General features: G+C 43.0%; 1 protein-coding gene across 2 annotated transcripts in view; it reads right to left on the reverse strand.

The window, feature by feature from the left end:
* Positions 1–26,973, reverse strand: part of C2CD5 (C2 calcium dependent domain containing 5) — a 232,229-nt gene that overhangs the window by 158,099 nt on the left and 47,157 nt on the right. For both annotated transcript variants that reach the window (XM_078774687.1, XM_078774686.1), the window contains exons 4-7: positions 18,567–18,662; positions 15,762–15,917; positions 12,955–13,147; positions 1,385–1,536 (exon numbers count right to left, since the gene is read on the reverse strand). In XM_078774687.1, the coding sequence (XP_078630813.1) occupies positions 1,385–1,536; positions 12,955–13,147; positions 15,762–15,917; positions 18,567–18,662 (597 nt within the window). The remainder of the gene's footprint in view (positions 1–1,384; positions 1,537–12,954; positions 13,148–15,761; positions 15,918–18,566; positions 18,663–26,973) is intronic.

A 26,973-nucleotide genomic window follows, 5' to 3' on the forward strand; every position in this document is an offset into this window, starting at 1 on the left:
CAACTACAGTGACATTCATCTAAAACTATCTCATTTTACCAACCACAGGGTAACAACAGGTGCTGCTGTGCCATTGATGCAGTATCCATGCAAATTCGAACAGGAAATTGGAACTCGGCCAGGGTGCTGGCGATAACTCGCCTCCACTTCACGAAATATCTTTAACGTCCACCAACCATTGCTACGAGATGGGACATCGAGTGTAACGTCATTCTGAGGGACAGCACACACATTGATGAATCACCCTGCCTGCAAAACACCAGGATGAGATTTTAGAGCTGGGTCAGGATTTCAACCTTGGCAGCTCAAAGATGAGTGTGCATACCTCTAAACTATCCTGCCAACCAAGCCTCTAAACCTGTGGTTCTTAACTCGTTTCAGTCCATGGACCACCAGGCCAATAACGTTTTTTTTCGTGGAACACCTCGGATTGAGTTCGAGCATGGCTTAAAACAGCTGGATGGCGGCGCTTGCTCACGCCGTGTGACTTTGGACAATGTTCCTGTGGACCACCGTAAAAAGTCACCATGGACCATCACTTGAGAACCACTACTCCAAACGAATTTTTTGACAATATCAATTAATTTTCCTCATACATTTCAACTTTCTTGGAGAATGTTCTTCGCTCACTTATGAAATTGGTCTCTCAATTGAAAAGGCAAACATATAAAATTCACTTGAAGATATAGATAATAGATACTAAGGAGAACACACCAATTCCATCTGACAGATTGCAGCAAACCCAGAAAACAATCGGCAAAATAAGTTTATCAAACAATGGCATATGCTTTAAGTTGATTAGTTTTTCAAAACATCATAAATAAATAAAAACAGCGAAATAAAGAATGTTTTTTTAACTGCTTTCTTCCAATAAGCTTCTCAACTGTAATCCCAGAAACAAATTTTTTAAATCATCAATTGCTAACACCAAATATTGCAGTATTAAGTTTACGTCAGTGCTAAATTTCAAATACATCACAAATTTGATCATGTATATAGTATAGTTTTTACATAATTATATTACAAAAAGAACAGCTTCTTCAATTATCCTGCTAAAGAAGCTGTTATTATTTTATAAACAGATGCTTTCCTAAAAAATATTACCAAACAATTAGAATTTTACTTCGATGTTCCTTTTTAGATGAAAAGACATTACTTTGCCGTTTGTTGCAAAAGTTTGCTGAAAGGCCAGATGAGGTAAGAGCAGATGCATTTAGGCAGTCGTGAAAAAGGGAAAGGAAAGGGATGGAGCAGAGCATGCAAGCATAGACCAAAAAGACAATGTCCACCACCACGGCAGAGCAGAAGCAGTTAGACAGGGACAACATTGCTGGCAGACAGACACCACAGAACTCTGGGGCTGCCTAAAATCAGCCAAGCTTACCGGTTTTGGGAGTCAAACTCAACTCTGTATCAGAAGAGGAGGAACGCCGACTGCTGGGCTTGGGGGGTGAAAACGAAAAAGTTTGGATTTTCCGGGGACTAGAAGACCCAGAGGACTGATTGTTCACAGCAACTTCCTCTGGATTGGCTGTCCTGGCAAAAGGAATGGAGGAGAGGCATTAAGCACTCTCGCATTTCTTCCTCTTTTACCTCCATCCAGCGAAAAAGAGTGAAAGAAGTGGTCCTTCGGTCGGTCACCTTTGTGCCTGCTCTCATAAACTCCATTCCTACTTCATGGACACTCTGTTGCTTCCACATTTTTTTTCCCTTAATCACCTCCATCCTCTATTCCCTCAAACAAATGCAATACATGTGCATGCATGCATGCATAAACCAAAACTCACATGCACAAACAAACACACAAACCAAACTCACAAACAAACAAGCACAACACAAACAAACAAACACACAAACCAAACTCACAAACAAACAAACAAACAAACACACACACACACACACACACACACACACACACACACACACACACACACACACACACACACACACACACGATAGCCCAGAAGGGGAATGCAGGCTGAGGAAAGGAGAAACAAGTGAAAGGGCAGTGCAGGGTGCCTGGAATGGTGGCTGGCTGAACCCCATGAGCTTCAACATGCAGCCAATGCCACAGGCCATGCTCTATGGAGTGCAGGTGTCTCAGAGGGACTTGTTATGGCTGTGAGGGTCCTTTAAATTGGGAAGGAGAAAGCTTAAGGTAGGAATGGGTGTGTATGTGCGTGCAGCTCACAGCATAGCCTGAGGGAAAAGGGGCAAGTGATGGCAGGAAAAACTGTGTTCTCCTTAGATTAGCCACGGTGGAGGAAGACAAGTGCTGCACGCAGTCTTCCTCCTAAAAGCAAATGACCACAGTTAACATACACATTTCTGGGGGTGAGGGAGGGTGGGAGAGGGGAGAGGATGCAGTTGGGGAATGAAGAATACATCAACGAAGCAGGAAAAAAATTGAAGAAAAATAATAGAAAGCAGGAGTGACGAGCAAAGGACTGAAGAACTGGGGAGCTTGATCTGTGGCGCCGTACCAGAAAGCAGTGTTGGGACAGATAGAGAAAGGGCGTTGCTGAGACAGGCACGCTTGGTTGAATGCACAGGGCTGCTGTAGTTGGAGAGGCTTCCCTGACAAGGTAGGCGCCGGGGCGAGGCCCTGCCAGGTGAGTGTGCGGTAGCAAAGCATCAGCTTGAGAATGCAAGGGATGTTGGTTCAAATGTAACCACCTGAGCCACTACCCACAATGTCATTCACATGAGTTTGGTTCTAGCAGCAAGGCCCTCCAGAGTGAGGTGCAACAGCACATGTTTATTTGTTGTTTCGTCATTTGGACATGAGGACCAGAATCCCACAGATTATATGGACTGAAGAACCACCTCTCCTTTTCTCCCCAACCTTCCCACCACCATTAAATAAGTTGTATTCTTAAAGCATTAAAAGTGAATCCGAGCACATTTGAGAACTTAAGGGGCAATCGACATATATTATGTACACAAGGGGATGAGGTGTTTGTGGGAAGAAGTGGGGAGGGGGTGTTGGACGTTTGTTTATGCAATGTTTAGAGGAAGAAGAGTTTAAGCAATGCATGCATTAATCATAACTGCCATTTTGCTTTTATTTCAAAACAATTAGGATGGTCTATCTATACAAGCTTTGCAATGTACGAGAACAAATGTGTCCATTGGCATATGCAAGTTCTACATTCAGGTGTTGATGGGAAATGAAGGAAAGAGGAAGGGTAGGCCAAGCATACTGGGCTCTCAGATATGCATTGTTTTTAAAATAAAAGCACAAATTACTTTTCATCTGACGTTTTTACCCCACCATTTTCAAATTCCATCAGTTAAGAAGCTTTTTGACACTTGCATTTCCTCGCTTTTGATCCTGCTGTAACGGAAATTATACTTAAATTTCAAAATCTAAGAAGAATTATGTGATCATTATCACTTTACATCCTTAGATTTAAAAAATATCACCATTAGGCAGCAAATGCATCTTAATGAATTTGCCAGTAACGCTGGTGAATTGCTGCCACGTTTTGCCATTATGGGAGAAAAGCATTTTACAATTGAGACCCAAAAAGACAAGACGTGACTGACTCCACAAACAATTACTGGTAAATCCACCAAATTTGCATTTGGCACTTAATCGGGCATTTCTTCATACATGGTGTGGCAATAAGGTAGGACATATTTGAAATAGAAAGATCTCAATTATAAAAGTTATTTATTCAACTGTATTGACATTGCAAAGAACAAACATTGCAATTTCTTGAGCATATAATATGTTTTGAAAATGATGACAGTTAAATGGCCGCATTGGCAGGTAACACAATCCGCTGTTCTGGTACACATCTCTCATAACTTTCACCAGAAAGTCTATTGGAATGGCCTGAGTTTCACTTGTAATGTTTTCTTTCAGTTCATCGAGTGTGTGTGGCTTGTTCCTGTAAACTCTGTCTTTTCAATATCGCCAAAGGAAATAATCAGTAGGGTTGAGATCAGGAGATTTCGGAGGCCAATTGATATCTCCTAATATGGTGATCACTGATCAGCTTTCCAAGAAAATGTTCTCACAACAGTTCCATGCATAGCCTTGTTATATGATGGAAGCCTGCCACACATCTGTTTGTTACTTTTCTTGATGGGGATGCATCACAAATTTGGAAAGGTCTTCTGAATTTTCTTTGTGCCGAAATAATATAATCTATATGTAAGAAATACTGTTCAACCACAAATGCAAGATGTTCACGTTTCCAATTTGCCATCCCAGAGGATAAAAAATTTTAATCTCCAGTTTGTCTGATACAACCTGACAAAATATTCCCTTCAATTACCACATAATTATTATTCCACCCTGAAATCTGTCCCATCTTTTTGCCATGCTGTGTACAAGGATGTACAGGGAAATGTTTGATAATGATCAAATCTAGTAATTCCCAAATCTAGTCATTCCCAGTCTGTAACATTGTATAGTTCAGTTCCCCTTTAATTATCATGCCATGCAATTATGCTCCCATCTACTTTCTCAACAATCCTCTTGAAGATGTTCTGTCACTCAAGCTTTTGGATCTCACTATCTGCCATGATCTTTCCTGGGAAAACCACATTTCCAAACTGGACTCCAGAGCCAGTCACCGACTGGGCATCCTCCGTCGTGCGAAGCACTTCCTCGGCAAAAATGAGCTACTCAGCGCATACAAAGCTTTCATCCACAGCTTGATGGAATACTGCTCTCCCATCAGGGCTGGAGCTCCTGCCTGCCTCACAACTAGATCAGCTTCACGTTGTAGAAACCAAGGCTTTTAGAATCATTGGTATCTCCCGTGATGAAGCCGATTCTGTGGGGTTTTCTCTATCTCACCACAGGCAGGTTGGTGGTCTGTCTTCTACCGACTCCTCTCCGACCTACACCCCCGCCCCCCCCCCCCCCCCCCCAGCCCTGTCTGTGGTCTGTCCCCCAAATATTCCTTCAGGTCGCACAAGATCTGCCAGCAACCCTCTTCTTGTGAAAGTGCCAAAATCAAGACTCTCTGCTCACCTTTACTCTTTCATTCCCCTTTTATCCCGCCTCTGGAGCAATCTCCCACACTCTCTTCAATCCCACTCCTCCCTCCAGGTCTTCAAAACAGCTGTTCACCACCATCTCTTATCTTCCCCCATCCAAAACCTTTATCTTTTCTACCCACATTAATCCACCCCAAATCCACCTTTTTCAAATTACATTTTCTTTCCTGAAATTCCGAGTAGAGTCCATCTTGTTTATTCTGTGTACCCTGTCCCAGCCCTCTCCCTTCCACAGATCTCCCGATGTCCCTGTTCTCCACTGTTGTTGTGCTTCCCTCTCTCTCCCCCTCTTGTTTCCCGCTCCCTTTATTGTAAGTTTCATGTGTGTTTCTGTTTATGTTTACGCTTTTGTGTTAGCTTTTACACTTGCCTCAACTTTGTATACAAATTTTTTTTTTAAGTAAAGATGCAGAAGACTTTTACTTTAACTGCAGCTGGTAATAAATAATTATTTGGTTGTTTAACTGCTATATTCTGTGCAAATTAAACTCAAAACTCGGACTCGTAATAAGTTCAGAACTAGGAGCCATCTACATACTACGTAAAGAATAAAATTGAAAATAATTCCTTTGATGGGTAGTAGCCTCGTTTGGCTTTTTTCTCTGCTGTTTTGGCCCTGGTATTTTGTGTAGTCCCCATTCTATCTCTTTTTTAAAATTCCATTGTTTCAATCTTGCTCAACATCTCCTTTTTTATCACTTACAATCAACTGGCAGCCATGATGCCAATTTATTTTTCGCTTACAAATATTCTATTCCTAGCATGTTGCTTGCCCAACATCCTGCAGAATGTCATTCAGTGATTTCATTCCTGATATAAAAACGAAAGGTTTTTGTCCTCATCTATACATGTTGGGCAGGTGGATTTGTAGGTCCACATGATCAGGATAGTAAATAGATTAAACCCCACAGGTTTAACTTTCCCTAGGTAGTAAATAGTTTTCGTTTTTAGGAAGAACATAGGTCAACTTCTTACAACATAAGTGCATAAATTATGAAGAAGGGTTGGCACCTTGGTGGAAGATGACTTGACCAGGCAGGAAGAAGTAATCATAGTTAGTGGTACTGGCAACAGGTAGCAATCATCAAGTGGCAATTGTGATGGCTGGAGGCAACCATGTTATATAGTAATCCCCAACACTCTGAGGCTGAGGGCAGAAGACTTTTTATAGCCTCTGAGGCTGAGGGCAGAAGACTGCCGCCCCACAGGGCAGGATGGACCAAATAAAGGTGCTACAGCCACACTAGTGGGCGGACAATGAGAGAGACTCACCGTGTATGAGGGTGGTCCCAAAGTTTACGAGATCCGCAGCCATGCTGTGTGCCGCAATTGGAGATGGACCTTTAGATAGGCAGTATCCCTCTCCTCATCACCATACCTCTTTGTTTGTTGTTATGCAGAACAGGAGGACTGCACTGGAAGTGGGGATGCCGCCTCCCAATCTCTGGCATCCACCTCGCCGACCTCATTGACATTCTCCAGCCTTGTGCCGCTCCGGCTCTGTGCCGTACTGGCCTGCATGGCCCATAACGGACCCAAGGCCAGCTTGTTTTAATCACAAGAGACACATTCTCTTGCTGCCTTTTGCCTCGCACACATTGCATCGCCAAGATCAGCTGCCATTTCAGTTATCCTTAAGAGATAGTATTGTCGTGTTCACGGGGATTAACACTCCTGGGTGACAGATGGCCAATCGAGCTTTAACTCTGAGGCGTACCCAAACGATGGTGGCTCCTTTTACACGCGAGGGGGTGGAGAGTCACATGGCTTACCTGCACGGCTGGACACGAAGCGGGTCTTCCAAACCACCAACGAAATAAACAGGACAGACAAGGAATTGAAATTCAACAAATCAAGGGTTTAATAAAAAAATGCCAGGATAACATGATAAAAAGGTAACATTAAATTCCGAAATAGAGACGTCTCCACACTGACTCAAATACAGACACAGGAAGAAATAAACGAAAGTAAAAATGTGTGTGGTGCGTTTGCCTGCTACTCTGCTCTGGTCTCAAGTGGTCCCCGAACCCCGCCGGCAGCCGAACGGGTCTCCGAGTCCTTGCGCGGGAAACGCACAATGGCCCGAACTCACGCCGCTACCAGCCTCTCCTCCACCGTCCCACGCTCCACAAAGCGTCGTGGTCTCTCAGTCGCACATGCCACGGAACACAGCCGTCACGAAGCCAGCAGGATGCGTCCGCCTTCCACAAAGCCAGGAACAGAGAGAGAGCACGAATGCGACCACCTATGACCAAGCCCAGCGAGAGAGAGAGAGAGAGAGAGAGAGAGAGAGAGAGAGAGAGCATGAATGCGACCACCTATGACCAAGCCCAGAGAGAGAGAGAGAGAGCACGAATGCGACCACCTATGACCAAGCCCAGCGAGAGAGAGAGAGAGAGAGAGAGAGAGAGAGAGAGAGAGAGAGAGAGCACGAATGCGACCACCTATGACCAAGCCCAGCGAGAGAGAGAGAGAGAGAGAGAGAGAGAGAGAGAGCACGAATGCGACCACCTATGACCAAGCCCAGCGAGAGAGAGAGAGAGAGAGAGAGAGAGAGAGAGAGAGCACGAATGTGACCACCTATGACCAAGCCCAGCGACAGAGAGAGAGAGAGAGAGAGAGAGAGCACGAATGCGACCACCTATGACCAAGCCCAGCGAGAGAGAGAGAGAGAGAGAGAGAGAGAGAGAGAGCACGAATGCGACCACCTATGACCAAGCCCAGCGAGAGAGAGAGAGAGAGAGAGAGAGAGAGAGAGAGCACGAATGCGACCACCTATGACCAAGCCCAGCAAGAGAGAGAGCGAGAGCGAGAGAGAGAAAACCACCTTTAGAGGCCACTTTTCCCCGCAAAGCGGGGGTTGGCCTTTTTCGGGCACCGTGGTTGTTGTTGTTTGTTGGTCCCCTTTTTGAAGCAATGTTTTACGGTGTTGGGCTAGCGGTGTTGGCCGGATGCCCTTCCTGCCGCCAACCCTGTTTGTCGCCTTTTTATGACAAACAGGGAATTACCAGTGAACTGGTACTCAATTAGCCGACGTCGGAAGGATGACAGGCTGAGTCAACCCCCCTGGCGTTAATTCAGCGATCGACCGGGATTCAAAACCAGGATCCTAGGATCCGAAGCTGGCACCCTAGCCGCTAAGCCAACACCAGGCGAGGGAGAGAGGGAGAGAGGGAGAGAGAGGGAGAGAGGGAGAGAGGGAGAGAGGGAGAGAGGGAGAGAGGGAGAGAGGGAGAGAGGGAGAGAGAGAGAGAGAGAGAGAGAGAGAGAAATGCGTCCAGTCCATAACAAATGTCGGAACCAAGAGAGCAAATGAACCGTGACCGCTTGTGATTCCAGCCACAAACCAAAAGAGCGAAAATGGCGGTGCTCTGACTTTTTGTCCCTCATGCTAGAACGTTCTGTGATGACGTGATGTGCGCGCCAATCAACGAGCACCATCGCATCGCTCCCTAGCCACAACCAATCATCACCTCTCAGGGCGGGGCCCCACGGTCCCCCTTGCGATGACTCGGCTGGTGGCGTCAGTGGTAGTGTTCGGCTCTGGTCGGTGATCATGTTATTTAGTGTAGGTGCGGAATGCATGGCTGGTGTTGCAAGTGTCATAAGGAACAAAGGGAAAAAAGGGGGGGGAAAAAAAAGAGGCAACTACATACAGGGAAAGTTACCTTATATCCTAACTAATTAGCATAGCTCCACTCCTCGCATGGAGACAAATATATACAATCTTACCGGACATGCGGGCTGACTTATTTACATCAAGGTGTTCTTACACGACATTCAGAGCAAGGTAATCTATACACATCTACCTGGACCAAGGTATTTCATGAACAACCCCCGTAAATTTAACAGTATTTACAAGATTGAACGTGGTAAACTAAAGCACAGTGTCAGAATCCACGGGGTTCTTATACCACCGGTTCAGAGGGTCTGCGTTAATGGATGCCTCTAACGGGACATCTCGTGAGAGGTTGGAGGATAGTGGACCTGGGTGTGAATCCCATACTGAACTTGACATCTGGTGCTCAGGATTAGGGTACAAGAACTAGAAATTTAAAATGATCATTCCTTACACAACCTGACATGTGTTGTCAGGTTGTGGGAAATTACAAACCAAAACCCCAAGGGAAAATTGAAATCTTAATATAAGCGCAAAAAAGCATGGTTTGGCTGTGATAAAATTTAAAAGATTTTATTATCAAATTAGTCACAAAGGGAACAATGGACAAAATGGTGGATGTCCATATAATGGCAGAGGACATGGAAGAATGCTAGGAGGTGAGCCGAGGACGGGGCCTAGAGGAGAGTAGCACAGGCTAGGAACCTCTCCCACTCCTCAGTGGTCAAGCCAAGAGGCAAGTGCAATGTTGAACTACACTAATTTCTGCCAAAGTATGGCACAATTAATGAAAAACTTGACAAGACCAAGGTAAAATTGATGCACAAGGAACACACCAATAATGCACAATAAACGGAAATAAAGCAGAAATGAGAGAAATTTTTGGGGTGGGGGGGAGGTGGGAATGAACATAACAAAGATGATTTGGTAAAATAAATTAATAGACTGGAAACAAAATTATAAGAGAACTTGGTGAAATGCATAGTCTGACCTCGCATGCTCATTCTGAACAAAAATAACATTAACTGAACATGCTACTATTATGGATCATTGTTATTATGAGCCAAATACCCACATCAACCATGCACCATATTATGTCACATACATTGCCATTATCCATAGCTTTATTGATTAATTATTAGGATATTTATCAACGACTTTTGTGCATATTGAGGATAAATTGCATCAATGAAGGTGAATATGAAAAAAAAATTCAAATTATATTCCTCATGGCTAGTCCATCATATGTAGCAAGTTTTGTATCGATCTGTGAAGTAGTTCAGGAGAAAAATATTTTTTTACGTTTTTATTTTCAATCCAATATGGCCGGCCACCAGACCACGTGGCCGAAGACATCCTCAATTTAATTCTCCATTGACATCGGGTCAAAGATCAAATATATGAAGTTTCAGATTTTTCAGATAAGGCTTTCAATTCAACCAATTATAGCTGGAATACCACCACTTTACCGATGATGTAATCATTATCACCCTATATACCACATAGTGAGTTTATGACATATACCAAATTTAAATGTTTTCATTGAGTGGTTTCAGAGAAAAATATATCCTTTTTTTTTTTCCTTTGGCTGCAATACCATGTGACACATGACATCAGAAATATCTACCATATAAAACACAATGTCTGTCCCACTTCATCAGGACGATTTGAGTCGGGTTTTAAAGGCCAATCTTCTATTTATGAGGATAAAACAATCTTGAAAAACATTTTCCATAAAAGAGCAATTATGTCTCTTCTATTGGAATTGCAGATGGTAGCTTGCAAACCAAGCTTGCAAAGGGCGGTGTACAGAAGCATATATATATTTTTTTTTAATAACAATAAAAGGAGCAGGGAAGTGAAATTCGCTGCATGTGATGTGCAATGTGCACAGAGTAAAACAAGTGTTCATTTACGTCCGTATGATGTCTAATTAATAGAAAATATATAAGCACACCTGACACTAGGCTGAGGCCAAACAGTTCAATCTTGGTTTCATCAGACCACAGAATCTTGTTTCTCACAGTCTGAGAGTCCGTTAGGTGCTTTTTTTTGCAAACTCCAAGCGGGCTTTCATGTGTCTTTCACTGAGGAGAGGCTTCCGTCTGGCCACTCTGCCATAAAGCCCAGATCGGTGGAGTGTTGCAGTGATGGTTGTCCTTCTGGAAGTTTCTCCCATCTCCACACAGGATCTCTGGAGCTCAGCCAGAGTGACCATCGGGTTCTTGGTTACTTCTATTACCAAGGCCCTTCTCCTCCGATTGCTCAGTTTGGCCGGGCGGCCAGCTCCAGGAAGAGTCCTGGTTGTTCCAAACTTCTTCCATTTAAGAATGATGGAGGCCACTGTGTTCTTGGGAACCTTCAATGCAGCAGAGATTTTTTTTTGTAGGCTTCCCCAGATCTGTGCCTCGACACAATCCTGTCTCTGAGCTCTGCAGGCAGTTCCTTCGACCTCAAGGCTTGGTTTTTGCTCTGATATGCATTGTCCGCTGTGAGACCTTATATAGACAGGTGTGTGCCTTTCCAAATCATGTCCAATCAATTGAATTTACCACAGGTAGACTCCAATCAAGGTGGAGAAACATCTCAACGATGATCAAGAGAAATGGGAGGCACCTACCTGAGCTAAATTTCAAGTGTCATAGCAAAGGGTATGAATACTTATGTCAATGTGATATTTCAGTTTTTTCTTTTTAACCCTTTGAGTACGGATGACGTCCAGTGCTGCAACCCATGAAAAAGTTTTGTGTACGGATGACGTTACTACACGTCATCGACTATACCTATAAATAGATCGTCAGTACGTGGTTGCATTCCCGTACCAAAATGCCAAATTAATCCCGTACTGGGGTATTTTTATCAAAAAAATCCCGTACTCAAAGGGTTAATAAATTTGCAAAACTTTCTAAAATACTGTTTTCTTTTTCATTGTGGGGTATTGAGTATAGATTGATGAGGAAAAAATGAATTGAAACGATTTCAGCATAAGGCTGCAACATAACAAAATGTGAAAAATTGAAGGGGTTTGAATACTTTCTGAATGCACTGTACATGTACACATACTCCATCCTCCCTACCCTGCCCCCCCCCCAACTCCCAACCATCCCCTGTCCGGTAATGTATTAGACAATAAAATAATTATATACATCAGCAATACATACAAGTTCACCTGCTCCCTCCACACTCCCTTGCCCCCCCCCCCACCCCCCCCCCCCCTCCCACGCCCCAACCTCCAACCACCCTCTGCCTTTCAACACCAAAACACGATTTGTATAATTTATATCTAATTGATAAATGGTGGTTCTACACATCAGCTTTACACTTGGATACAACCACTCCCCCCTACCACCCTCTCACCCTGACATCTCCCCACTTCCTTACCTCCTGCCCCATGGATCTGGATGCAACAACTAGATGGCCAGTAAAATCATGACAATGGTACACAAATCTGGCAGGTTCAAATCCATTGCATAAAAACTACCCTTGTAAAAATTCCGAGAATATTCCTGAGCCTGCTCAACACTAGGAGTTGAAGAACTGCTAACAATTTGTGTCTATTAGGAATTTTCAATATAAGAGTGGTGGATTATGTCTCTCTCACCATTGAGAGATGGTGAGAAAGACATAATTTTACCTTGCATCATGGGAGAAGGTTAAGAAAATCAAGGGAAGGTGGAAGCTTACCAAATTATTTTGCTCAAAAAATGCAGATATTTGTTTAATCTGAAAAACGATGTAACATGTTATAAGGTTTGCAGTGATTGTCTTTTGGAAAAAAGTGTGAGCTGGTAGAGATTAAACAAACTTGAGACTGCAGTGAAATGATCTATACAAATTGTTCCACCCACATTTAAATCAACCGATGCAGTGGTGTAATGGTTAGAGCTTCCACTCTGAGTTAAGGAGAAAAGCAGTATTAACTCCGGTCAACTCACCAAAAACATAAAATTGGTATGTGTTGATTCCTTGCATGATGCTCACCATACAAAAAGCATAAAGCACAGACAGACAACCATCAGTTGACAACCATTGTGCAGCCTTGATGGGCCAAATTGCCTCCTTCTGCATTTAACTTCTTTGATGGGAAACCCGTATTATTATTAATGTAATAAAATGAACGTTCAAGCCTTGATTTAGTTTTGTAGTGTCCACAACAGGTGAATTTTAATGGTGGATGCAGAACCTTTTTCATCTTGGAAAACAAAGAACATGTGACATGAGATAAGGAAAGAATATGCACAATAAGCTTTGAGGGCTCTGCTATAATTGTCATCTAAACAACAACATATTACAGGTACACTACAATACATTGTACGTACTCCTTTGGTTCCCGCTGTGGGGAGCTGAGTATGTTTGGCTGTGCTCCACTCAGCTTTTCAAGAGTGCATGCTGTGCCAATAGCTCGCACAACAAGGCCTGTTTCTCCCTCCAAGTCAAAACACTGAAGATAGCCCAAAACAGCATTCCCACCCATCTCCAGAACCTTGAGGCCCAGTTTCCTTTGGAGAGCACCTATATGAGAAAAACAGCAATAATATTTTTAAAACATCGTGAAAAAAACCCGACAATGTCTGATATATACACCATATAAATAAATATATGGAGTGTTTGCTCGAATGCTGAAACCACTTGGTGATCTCTCCACAAGAACCTTGGTAAATGAACACACACCCAATGTTCTTGAGACCCGACCATAGATCGACTGTAATCTACATACCCCAAAGAGGAATGACCCTTCCTGCAGCTCCCGTAGTGAGCGGGTGTAGGCCTACTAGTAAATTTAAATGTCGGTCGGTGGAGTCAGCCGTCGTAAGGACATCATAGACGTAATGGACACAAAACTGCCGCTACTTTAATATGTAGAAGATGATATATTTTAACTTCCAGTACGTTTGCAGTCACTACGAAGGGATTGGTGTTACAATTAGATTTACTATTATATTTCGAAAATGATATTACCATTAAAAAACCGAGGCTAATTCCTTACTTCTGCGATTATTAATATTAGTGCCGAACACCTCTTATCATTGATTCACGAACCATACACCACTTCAATCCATTAACTTTGTATTAATGACATTGGGATTAAAGTGTTATGGTTATATTTACTATATTATTATTATTATTACGAAAATGATACTACTGAAATGATACACTACTGTATAAAGAAATTGGGCTTAATTTGTCCGAAGCGGTCCGAAGATGAGGCATAACGCCTAAGGCCTATATGTACCGTTTTGTTGGAAGAGACATAATGCCTGTGCTTTCGATATTTGATGGTCATTTTAATAAACTGTTTGTTTGTGTTTCACACTGAATGAAAAACGTAAAGGTAGAGCATGGCGATTGTGATATATGACAGGTTCGACGATATGTTTGGCATGAACGGCATATAAATCAAAATGGCGGAGTGTGGAGAGTCTGCCGCCGTAATGACATAATGACATCAGACGTAATCACATCACCCTGTCATGTGACCAGATACTCAGCTCTGATTGGTATATGTTTGAGGGGACATACATACATACAAACATTCATACAGATGGACAAACACTGTTCTAGACGGCTTTGCCCGATGGGATACGCCGTAAAAAACATACTTCCACATTGATAACAACAATGGCACTCGGTAGAGTTCATACCTCTGTCATGTGTGAACAGTTTATGTTTTGTATCCCACTAAAAGGCCAGATCCTGATCTGGACCAAAATCTAATGGGCTGGGTCTTGTCACCTCACAAACTCATCCGTTTAGTTGTCACAACTCATCCACAACTCTTTGAGATATCATGCTATATATCGTTTTTGGCACCATCTCTCAATGTTGTTCAAGAGTCGCTTAAAAATTAAAAATTGATTGTACTGGGATCCGGATTCAGATCTTCACTAAAATTGAACCAATTCGTCCTTATCACAAACCCAATCTGTCACCAAGTTTCATCCGAAACCATGCACAACCTTTTGAGATATTGTGCTAAATATTTTTTTAGCCATATCCATGGAGGAATAATAACTTTTAAAAACTATATTATCCTGATCTGGATCTTCACAAAAATGTAATCCATTAGGCCTTGTCACACACCCAACCTGTCCAGCAATTTTCGTCCAAATCCATCCACAAACTTTTGAGATATCCTGCACAAACACAAACAGACAGGTGTGAAAACATAATCTCCATCCACTTTAAGTGGCGGAGGTAATAACCACAATTATTCCCACCTTCTTGTATGGTCGGCTGGGGAATGTTTCTGGCCCAAGTGCTTCACAAATGAATTTACCAGGCCTAATGCTCAACTGAAGGTGGCAATAATTTGAACATGGTGCTAGCAATAACATGCCTATTCTTCGCAAAAGTATGAGGTCTTTAACATCTACCAGCCAATGCAAGCAGACGGATCTCCAGCTTATGATTAATCTGAGAGCGCATAATTAATGATGCAAGACCTTGTATGTGAAAGACCAGTATGAGAGTTTATAGTTGGGTTTAAAGCAAACCCAGACAATACAGCTCAGTGGCAAATGCATTACGTCTGCAGCATCCTGTCAGACAGGTATGGTACATTATTGGAATGCGCATCTTGAAACTATTTTGATTTGATTTGATGTACCATATAGAGCATTGGTGCTGTCAAAGCAGTGTTTTTTTTGGAAAGGGTGAAACTGGGTGGGTAGTTTTCCATTGCCTTCCTAGCGTTACTTGTCTGTGCTCTATCCTTTTAAATGCTGAGAGTCAAACAAGGAAGCAGCACTTACCATTTTTGAAGTCTTTGGTGTGACTCAGCCAGGGTTTGAACCACTTTCATGTGAAATATTTTGAGGAGAAAGAATATTATACCAATCCAAAGAATCATTGCTTTTGTAATTCTGCTCATAAATAAAGTACTCTCATTGGATAATAATTTATGGATTTACAATACTTTGTATTCTTGGACTAAACTTTTTTGTTGCATATCTTTCTCTTTGTACAGGATGGTACTATACAGAAAAGTCAAAAACAAAAATACTCCCTTGTTTTATTTGCAAAACACTAAAGACTGAAAGATTATGCATAAAAGGACAGCTGTATACTTTTTTTTTTTTGCAAAGTTTCCCTCATATGCCATTCATTTTCCCAACCAACACAATACCAGACATCTGGGAGATCAATCGCTGTCGAGCTTCATTGGAGGCTCTCGGCGTACGGATGCGGTCAATCCACTGGTACTCGGGATCTTCATTCACCACAAGTTCCTCCACAAATCCATGCATCGCGACGGCACGGTAGCACCAAGGCACACATGTTGCTGGAATGTATGGCAACATTTTCAGCAATAACACAAAAACATAAATAAATAAATAAACATATATATATATATATATATATATGTATATATACAAAAAAATATAAAAAATGAAAAAAAAAAAAATTAATAAAAACAAGAAAATGTCACACAAAAAAGGTGGTCATGGAAACATCAAATTTCATTACGATTAAAATTGACGATCTAAATCAAAGCTTGGGTCAATCTGATTACAATTGATGATTTTTCAGATGAAAATTGATATTAGAAGTTTGACCTTGAGTTGACATTTGACCTTTTGCCCTTAAATAGTTGGTTGCCCAAATTAGCGATACACTATGTAATTGCTGTTTAATTTTCAAGTTAATAGGATGGAAAATGATTTTTCAGATGAAAATTTATGATTTTAGAAGTTTGACCTTGAGTTGACCTTTGCCCTTAAAATAGTTGGTTTCCCAATTCAGTGATACACTACATAAATGTTGTTTAATTTTCAAGTTAATAGGATAAAAAATGGCGATTTTAGAAATTTAACCTCCAGATGACCTTTGATCTCACAATATGCTTCTCAATTATGACGACCTCTACAACTTGGTGATGTTTCATGACGATCGGTTTAGAATTGTGACCAGTAGGTGAGTGATAGACAGACAAACAAACAGATGAAAAAATCACTCTTAGAGTGACACTTGGCAAAAGAAAGCACAGTAGAATGCCACTCAGTAGAGCATCCTTTTGACCTCACAAATAATTGGTGGTTGAATTGAGTGACCTGATATGCATATCGTCTTCAAATTTTAAGTTAATCGTATGAAAAGTGACAATGTTATAAATTTGGCCTGTATTGACCTTTTGGCCAATGACCTAAAATATAATTGGTGGTTGAATTCATCAAGTTGTTATGAAAATCATATTCAACTTTCTAGTCAATCGGATGATAATTGAGGATTTTAGGATTTTTGTAAAAAAAAGTAGTTGACCTTTGGCCATGTTGACCTCAAAAATATATGGTGGTTGAATTCAGTTTGCTGATATGAAAATCCTTTTCAAATTTCAAGTCAATTGGCTGAAAATTGAGGATTTTAGAAATTTGAAAAGGTTGACAATCTTTGGCCGATGTTGACCTTTTGGCCTATCCTGATCTCAAAAATAGTTGGCAGTTGAATTCAGTTAGCTGATATGCAAATACCATTCAAATTTCAAGTCAATCGGATTAAAATTGAGGATTTTAGAAATTTGAAGATAGTGGTTGACCTTTTGCCTATGTTGACCTTGTGACCTATGTTGACCTCAAAAATAGTTGGTGGTTTAATTCACTTTGCCGATATGAAAATCTAATTCAAATTTCAGGTCAATCGGATGAAAATTGAGGACTTTAGAACTTTTAAAAGGTTGTTGACCTTTGGCCTATATTGACCTTTTTACCAATGTTAACCTCAAAAATAGATGGTGGTTGAATTCAGTTGGTCGATTTGAAAGTCCTATTCAAATTGGAAGTCAATCGGATTAAAATTGAGGATTTCAGAAATTTGAGAAAAGTGGTTGACCTTTGGTCAATAGACCTTTTGACCTCAAAAGTTAATAGGATTCTGTCGGACCACCAACTCTAACATTTGGTGAAGTTTCGTGAAATTCAGTTTAAAATTCTGACCTGTAGGGAAGCGGACACACAAACACACACACAAACACTTGTCAAAAAAAATAATTGCCAAGTAAAACAGACAAACAGACAGAATAACAAACGCAACCGACCGATATACGTGAAAAAAATTTGCAAGTAATAAAAATAAAAACCTACCCCCAAGCTGGCACAATATATTAAATAATCTACTTCAGCAATGTCAAGTCATGGCTGACTATTGGTGGCATTCATGATCAGATTTCTCCATACATCCCTATCCTGCACAGCTTCTTGAAGCTCTGGCAAAGACAGCTTGGTTTTAACCTTTACACCATCCATACAGCACACACAAGGTTTGCCTTTTCCTATTCTTCTTCTTCTTCCCTCTACCCACACCCAACAGTTGATTTCTCCAGACTTTCGTTAATACATTGCAACACAATTGTGTATTTGTACTTGCATTGCAATAACAAATAAAACACCATAACCGTAAGGCATAACATCGTCATGTACCCACCATACTCTATACAGGGCGTTGGTTCTGCCGAAGCAGTGTCTTGGCGAGGGACATAATCCTGGATGGGACGCCACTCCGATGCAGGATATTTGACTGAAGATGCAGAAATTTAGAATTTGACTGAAGATGCAGAAATTTAGAATTTGGGCAAACCGGCAAGGAGCGAGCGATAGATACCTCGGCTACTCGTAACAAAGGACACCATGGGATCTTTAGCGTTCACCAACTATAGCGGCAGATGGGACACCTAATTTAACGTCCATCCAAGGGACGGCACACACACATTGATGCCGTGCCCTGACTGCAAAAATGTTCTGACTGCAATAAAACAAAAATGTTGTATTGAATTTTTTTTTTAATGGCGACCATATGAACACAACATACTGTGTCAGCCCCATAAAATCATTGGCTTTAAAAAAAAAAAAAATTACTGGCTCGAAAATTAACACAACAAAAACCTCCAATAATGCTTGAGATAAGAGATAGCTGTGCTTGTAGCTGGAAAATTGCTTACTGCTGAAAAATTTCACACCACAAGATGACTGGCGGAATCGGTTGAGATCATTGAACAGATCAACTTTGATGGTGATGTTTATCTCCCCACGTATGCCTGAGAGATGATGCAAAAGTTGGAGGGGAGAAAGAGAACATGGGGCAGGACCATGTGTGAAGTGTGAGGTAGGATCGTATGTATGGAAAGGGAAAGGATAGTGGGGCGGGAGAGAGGTTATTAGGTGAGGGGGGAAGAGGGTGGTGGTCGAGAGACAAATTAACAAATATATTATAAAGAAAAACATTTTACACAGCAGTTCAGCACAAGACTTTTGAAAAGTTAAAAAAACATTTAAAAACAATACAGCCAGACCTCAACATTTGTGGGTTCCACGAATTGGCAGTGCATAACATGTGACCTGCTTCCACATTTGTCCTGGGGCATTCGCGGTAAAATTTCTTTATTTATTTTACACATCAGGACTGTCTCCCACATCCACCGCCACTGATATTAATTAATTCAGCCTGGGAATTCTCCTTCAGAAACCTGCGCTCTCTTATGCACAGATTAATCCCATCTCCTCAATTATATCTTACCTATCCCCCCACTCTTGGTACTCTGAATCCTGTGGTGATGCAGTTGCTTTAAAATAACTTGCATTCTCCTCCTGGAAGGCAAATCCAACTAAAGACAACCTAAGATTATTCCATCAAGCTCACGACAAGTGTGTCTACTCTCTTGAGAGCCAGAAATTAACATCTGTCCAATCTAAAGATTGAGCTTTCAAACTCGTCTCCCTCCTCTAAAACCTGGTGGCACCTTTTCAAGGTGGAGCCTTGTCAAGACTTGCCACCTCTGCATTCTCCATGTTTGTCACCATCAGGTATCTGCAGGATGCACGAGGTCCACCAGCAACACCTCCGAGTGAAACTGCATAAATCCAGAACCACTGCTCACAACTCATTTATTCCTTCTTTTTTTTTCTTGCATGTGGAACAAGCTTCCATACTCTCTTCAATCTCATTCTTCCCTCCAGGTCCAGGTCAGGTCAGTATTTTGGGACGGCCACTGGTAACATGTAACCCAGTGATACCTGCCGCATGATCTGGTTGTCAGCAACAACTGGCTTTGCTAGTGAGGAGAGTGACTGTGACACACTGCCAGGACTAAAAACAACACTTGGCAAAGGGCGGATGAGATCCCGTAGAGAGCAAAAGGCAATCCAGTAAGTAGATGCGGTGTCTCCTAAAAAAAAAACACCCATCTGGTTTGGACCATAACCGCAAGACTGACACAAAAAATATTGGCACCCTTGCAATTTTTTCAAATAACTCACAATTTCCTCGAAATATAAGTTGAAATTGACAAACGTATTTGGTCTCCAGAATTCTTTATTTCACTGTAAATATTGCAGAACCTTTGTTTTTGATTCAGAACTTAATATTTCCTTTTAAATCAGAAAATAAAAAGAAATGGCATTGATAAAATTATTGACACGCGAGACTTAATATTTGGTAGCACAGCCTTTGGACAAAATAACTGCAGTCAAGCGCTTCCTATAGCCATGAATGAGCTTCCTACACCTCTCTACGGTCAGTTTGGCCCACTCTTCTTATGCAAACTGCTCCAGTTGTCCCAGATTTCAAGGGTGCCATTTAAGATCTCCCCACAGGTGTTCAATGGGATTTAGATCTGAACTCATTCCTGGCCACTGCACAACAGTCCAGCGTTTTGTCTTGAACCATTCCGGGGTGCTTTTTGAAGTGTTTGTGGTCAGTGCCCTGCTGCAAGACCCATGACCTTCGACAGAGACCCAGCTTTCTGACACTGGGTTTATCATTGCGCTCCAAAATAAATGCCTTGGTAATCTCCTGATTTCATGATGTCATGCACACATTTAAAGCACTGAGTGCCAAAGGCAGCACAGCAAACCCAAAACATCACTGAACCTCCTCCATGTTTGACTGTAGGGAAGGTGTTCTTTTCCTTGAAGGCTTTGAAGCTCTAATTTCTTTGAACGCTTTGAAGCAAAGAAAAAGGCTTTTCTTTGAAGCTCTAATTTGGTCTCATCTGTCCACAGGACATTCTCCCAGAAGGATTTTGGCTTGTTCAGGTGTGTTTTGGAAAACTCCAGTCAGGCTTTCTTACATCTCTCTCAGCAGTGAGGTCCTCCTGGGTCTACTACCATAAAACCCCCTTTCATGGAGTGGGCGACGGATGGTGCAGGTTGAAACTGTCGTACCTTGTGTGTGAAGGTCAGCTTGAATCTGTGTGGCAGTTGATCGAAGTGCTTTAAAACAGCTGTTCACCACCATCTCCGCTTCCGGTCCGGTATGAAGAGGACGCAGGCGTCACATGCTCGCCGCTTCTTCGACCGGGCCACTGTCAGTTGCTTGCTTTTTTGGTGGTCGTGCGGATTTTTTGGCCATTGAGTCTGCCCTCTGCATAGCCCCGGCTCTGCTCCCTGCTTCGCCTGCCCAGCTCCTTCGCCTGCTCGCTGTTTCCTCGGGCGCGCTCTCGTGGGTTGTGACCATCGCAGCGGTTTGGTGGCGGTTTCCCGCCGTGATCTAGATTTGTAGCGGCGGCGGTAGATTGCCGCTGCATTTGCCGCTTTGCCGTGATCAACCTTGGCCTCGTGATCGTCTCTTTGCTCCTGCCTGCCCTCTGCTTGGTCCCGGCTCTGCTCCTGGCTTCACCTACCTGGCTCCTTCGTTTCCTCGGGCCCGCTCCCGTGGGTTGGGACCATTGTTTCACCTCCTCAACCTTGGCCTCGTCTCGTCTCTCCGCTCCTGCCTGACATGGCTCTGCGGTACTCCGCCGCAAGGCTCCTTCTGCTCAATATCCGCTCCACCCCATCATGCATCTCTGCCATCAAATCAAATGGACTCCTCCGACGACCCAGGTACATTCACCGTGGCTCCGGTCGTAAGTTTGTATATTTGCAATCAGGTCTCTCCATCCCCGTCCTCTGGTCAGCTCAGCGCACTCTCACTCTTCGTCCCAGTGCACCTGGTCACAGCAACGCACACAATCCCACCTCCTGCCTACGAACCCTGGCTAAATCACCTGAATTCATCCCTGCTGTTCAAAACAACATCAAGCTCACCCTGTTCAACGCCCGGTCCCTCAACAACAAATGCCTCATCCTGAACAAATACATCCTGTATAACAAACTGGACTTTCTCTGTCTCACCGAAACCTGGCAACAACCTCTGGACTACTACACACTCAACCTCACCACACCCAATGGATATTCCTACGTCAATAAACTACGCTCGGGGGGCCGAGGTGGTGGAATTGCCGTTATCCACCGTCAAGACATCAGGACCAGCCTCATCTCCATCGCCTCATCCTCATCATTTGAACACCTGGCTTTTAAACTATCTGGGCGCACACAGTCAGTCATGGCTGATTGGCTGTCGTCTACCGCCCTCCCAAACCACACCCATCATTCCTGTCTAACTTCTCCTACTTTCTGACCCAGCTATGTTCCCTCTCCCCCTCAATCCTCCTCCTTGGTGATTTCAATATCCACATGGACTCGACTGACTCCACAATAACCACTGACTTCACCGATTTACTCACCTGCTTTAACCTCACTCAACATGTCGACTTTCCTACCCATATCCGTGGTCACATTTTGGACCTTGTCTGCTCCACTGGATTAATCTTGCACAATCTCTCTGGCTCCGACCTCACCCTCTCTGACCACTTAGCTATCACTATGACCATCAACATCCCACCCCAACACCAAGGCATTATCGCACTATCAACTTCCGTAAGCTAAACGCTCTTTCACCTACCTCATTCTCATCCACACTCTCTGAAAAAATGTCCACTTCTCCCTTCGTTGACCTCCACACCCCTTCCGACCTCACTGACTACTACAACCACACTCTCTCCTCCTGCCTTGACCAGCTTGCGCCTATAAAAACCAAAACATTTTCTTTCACCCATTCTGCTCCCTGGTTTACCCCTGAGCTCCGCCTGATGAAAACTCGTGCTCGCCAACTTGAAAGACTCCGCAATAAAACAGGTCTCACAATTCACTCCCAAGCCTACAAGGACCACCTACAACACTACAAAGATGCCCTCTCCCGTGCCCGCTCCGCCTACTACTCTCAAATTATCCACTCTGGCTCCGGAAACCCAAAAGCACTCTTCTCGACAATAAACAAACTCCTCCGCCCCCTGAACACCACCACCCAGTCATTCACAGTAGACAACTGCATCTCCTTCCTCTCTTTCTTCCAACGCAAAATTGACAACATCTACAACAGCTTGACCACCGCCGCACCCGCTCCCCCTCCAACCACCTGCCCCCCCTTGTCCTGCCATCCCCTGTCTCGGTTTTCCCCAATCTCCCCTACTGACCTCTCTGAACTCCTCATAGGAATGAAAACTGCCACCTGCACTCTTGACCCCATCCCCTCCAGCTTTGTCAAGGCCTCCCTCCCTGCTCTCTCTCCACTTATCATTGCAACAATAAACTCCTCCCTGTCTACAGGCATCGTTCCACCTTCCCTCAAAATTGCTGCTGTTACGCCCATTCTAAAAAAACCTGGTCTAAACCCTGACACCCTAAACAACTTCAGACCCATCTCCAACCTACCCTTTCTGTCAAAAGTTTTGGAACGCGCTGTAGCCGCTCAACTCAAACATCACCTCTCTGCCAATAACCTGTATGAAACATTCCAATCCAGATTCCGCTCCAACCACAGTACTGAAACTGCTCTCCTCAAAATCACCAACGACCTTCTCCTCTCCTCTGATGCTGGCAACCTCAACATTCTCATCCTCCTCGACCTCAGCGCTGCCTTTGACACCATCGATCACACCATCCTCCTCACCCGACTTGAATCCACCTTTAACGTTACCGGCACTGCCCTCTCTTGGATTAAATCATACCTCTCTGACAGACGCCAGTTCATCTCCATCAATAACTGCAAATCCCCCACTGCTCCCCTCCCCCAAGGTGTCCCCCAAGGTTCAGTTCTTGGCCCCCTCCTCTTCATCATTTACCTGTCCCCCCTCGGTCACTTAATCCGCCATCATGGTCTCCAATTCCACTGCTTCGCCGATGACATCCAGCTTTTCATCTCCACCAAGTCCGTCTCCACCAACACCCACTCTATCCTGACAAACTGCATCACTGAAATAAAATCCTGGCTTCAAATCAACTTCCTCAAGCTTAACTGTGATAAATCTCAAATAATCATCATTGGCCCAAAAACGCTCACAAAATCCACCCATAACTTTGCCCTCAACATCGACGGTATCCCAGTATCCACCTCCCCTCACATCCGGAATCTTGGCGTCATCTTTGACCAAACCCTCTCCTTCGACAAATACACTAAACAGATCACAATGTCAGCCTTCTTTCACCTGAAAAACATTGCCCGTCTCCGCTCATCCCTCTCCTCCACGGCTGCAGAAACCCTCATCCACGTTTTGTCACCTCCCGTCTGGACTACTGCAATAGCCTCCTCTGTGGTTCACCCTCAAAAATCACCAATAAACTCCAATACATTCAGAACTCCGCTGCCCGTCTACTCACCCATTCCCGGACCCGTGACCACATCACCCCGTCCTTTACAAGCTTGACTGGCTTCCCATCCCCCAGAGAATCCAGTACAAAATCCTCCTCTTGACATACAAAGCCCTCCATAACCTGGCCCCATCCTACCTGGCTGACCTCCTCTCCAGACACACTCCCACCCGTAACCTCCGCTCTGCTGGTACCAACCTCCTGACCCCCTCCGTCCGGACCAAATTCAGATCCTGGGGGGACAGGGCCTTCTCCATCGCTGCTCCCACCCTCTGGAACTCACTACCTCACACCATCAGAGACTCCTCCTCACTCACCACATTCAAAACATCACTAAAGACCCACCTGTTCAACACTGCATTCAACATTCAACCCACAGCATTTAACCCCTGACTATCTCTTCTCCTTCTCCCTCCTTTTGCTTTAAATATTTCCCCATTGATTCTTGTCTTTTTGCAATTGTTGTTTTCATGTGTTGTTATGCATGATGTTTTCCACTCTGTCAAAGCGCCTTTGGGCTTCTTGAAAAGCGCTATACAAAATAAATGAATTATTATTATTATTATTATCTCTTATCTTCCCCCATTCAAAACCTTGATCTTTTCTACCCACGCTAATTCACCCCATATCCACTTTTTTGAAATACCAACTTCTTTCCTGGAAGTCCTTGCAGTGTCCATGTGTTTTATACTTCTCCCACCCCCCTACGCCCTTCCCACGCATCCTCCCCCCATGCCCCCTCCCTCCCACAGATCTCTCGATGTCCCTGCTCTCAAATGTTGTGTTTGTGTGCTTCCCCCTCTCTCCCCATCTTGTCCAGCACCGCCCTTATTATATGTTTTATGTGTCTGTTTGATTTTTTGTGTGATTAATGTTAGCTCTTTCACGAGCCTCGATCTTGCACACAAAAAAATAAAAAAATTAATCCTTCGCTGCAATCTTCGATCAAGTTTTCTCTTGCGGCCACGTCCAGGGAGTTTGGCTACAGTGCCATGAGCCTTAAACTTCCTGATAACATTGCATATGGTGGACACAGGAACATCAAGGTCTCTGGAGATGGACTTGCAGCCTTGAGATTATCCATGCCTTGCTACAATCTTGTGTCTGACCTCCTCAGACAATTCTCTGGTTTTTTTTATTTTCTCAATGCACATTGCGGTGCACACAGTGACACAAAACAGCAGAATGACTCATTTTCTCCATTCAAACTGTTGAATGAGTGATTTTTATATTGCAGGCACCTGCAACTCACCACAGGCGAGTTCAATTCCAAAGTAAAGTAGAATCACCTGGTTGAAATCTAATCATTTCTAACAACTTCTAAAAGGAGCCAATAATATTCTTCGAGCCATTTTAGGATTTGTTTGTGAAATAAGGTAAGATTTAATAAAATTTCCAGCTTTTTTGGTTTTGTTCCACTGCAAACCAAAGAAATACATGTGGAAACCAAAATATTTTTTTACTTTTCTGGAAGATATGGTGCATTATTTGAAAAAAGTGCAAGGGTGCCAATATTTTTGGCCATGACAGTATATATATATATATATATATATATATATATATATATATATATATATATATATATATATATATATATATATATAATTATTATTATTATTTTTTATTTTTTTCTTTACGCCTATTCAAACAATGTCACACATTCGACACATTCTATATAGTAAGTACACCCCATGTAAAGTTTTGATTTTTTCAACATATTTCAACATACAGCTATTTGATCTTCATTTCAACAATATTGATAGATGAAGGTGATATAACATAACAAATATCATGAAACATTTACATTTTGTAGTCCATTGTATAATTTAAACAAACATAAATGCAAATTTCGCATGTGGAAAAAGTAAGTACACCCCTACATTTATCACTACTTCAAATACCTAAAATTAGAATCAGGTGCACCAGCTCAGGTGCAAATGATTAGAACATCGTTAGAGAGGATCTTGGAGGAACCTGTCTTATTTAAACCTCAGACATTTAGTTTGGTTTGCTCTTTGTTGTTGAAGTGTGCGGCATCACCATGCCCAGATCAAAAGAGCTCTCTGAGGCCTTCAGAAAGAAGGTTATAGATGCCTACGAGTCTGGGAGAAGGATAGAAAAAGATCTCCAAACAATTTGAAATCAATCATTCGACTGTCCGGAAGATTATCTACAAGTGGAGAAGATTTCAAACAACTGCCAATTTGTTCAGGCCAGGCCACCCCAGCAGGTTCAGCCCGAGAGCAGACCGCAAGATGCTGAAAGAAGTCTCTAAGAACCCCAGAATGTCATCACGAGAACTACAGGTAGCTCTTGCCACTGTTGATGTCAAAGTGCACGAGTCTACCATTAGAAAGAGGCTGCACAAATTTGATCTACATGGGAGGTGTGCCAGGAGGAAACCTTTGCTGTCCAGAAAGAACATCAGGGCAAGACGAAAGTTTGCCAATGAACACCTCGGCAAAGCCCAGCACTTCTGGAACAATGTGCTCTGGACAGATGAGTCAAAGGTAGAGTTATTTGGCCACAGTACCAGAAGACATGTTTGGCGAAAACCAAAGACAGCATTTGACGACAAGAACCTGATACCAACTGGAAAGCATGGTGGTGGAAATATTATGGTTTGGGGCAGCTTTGCTGCATCAGGGCCTGGGCAGCTCACCATCATAGAATCCACTATGAATTCTTCATTGCACCAGAGGGTGCTTGAGGATAATGTGAGGCCATCTGTCGGAAAGTTGAAGCTCAACCGAAGGTAGACCTTGCAACATGACAATGACCCTAAACATACCAGTAAATCTACCAAGGAATGGCTGAAAAGAAAGAAATGGAGGGTTCTGGAATGGCCAAGTCAAAGCCCAGATCTAAATCCCATTGAGA

This window comes from Myxine glutinosa, chromosome 3 (genome assembly GCF_964187855.1).
Source record: "Myxine glutinosa chromosome 3, kmMyxGlut1.1, whole genome shotgun sequence".
NCBI classification, from domain to species: domain Eukaryota; kingdom Metazoa; phylum Chordata; class Myxini; order Myxiniformes; family Myxinidae; genus Myxine; species Myxine glutinosa.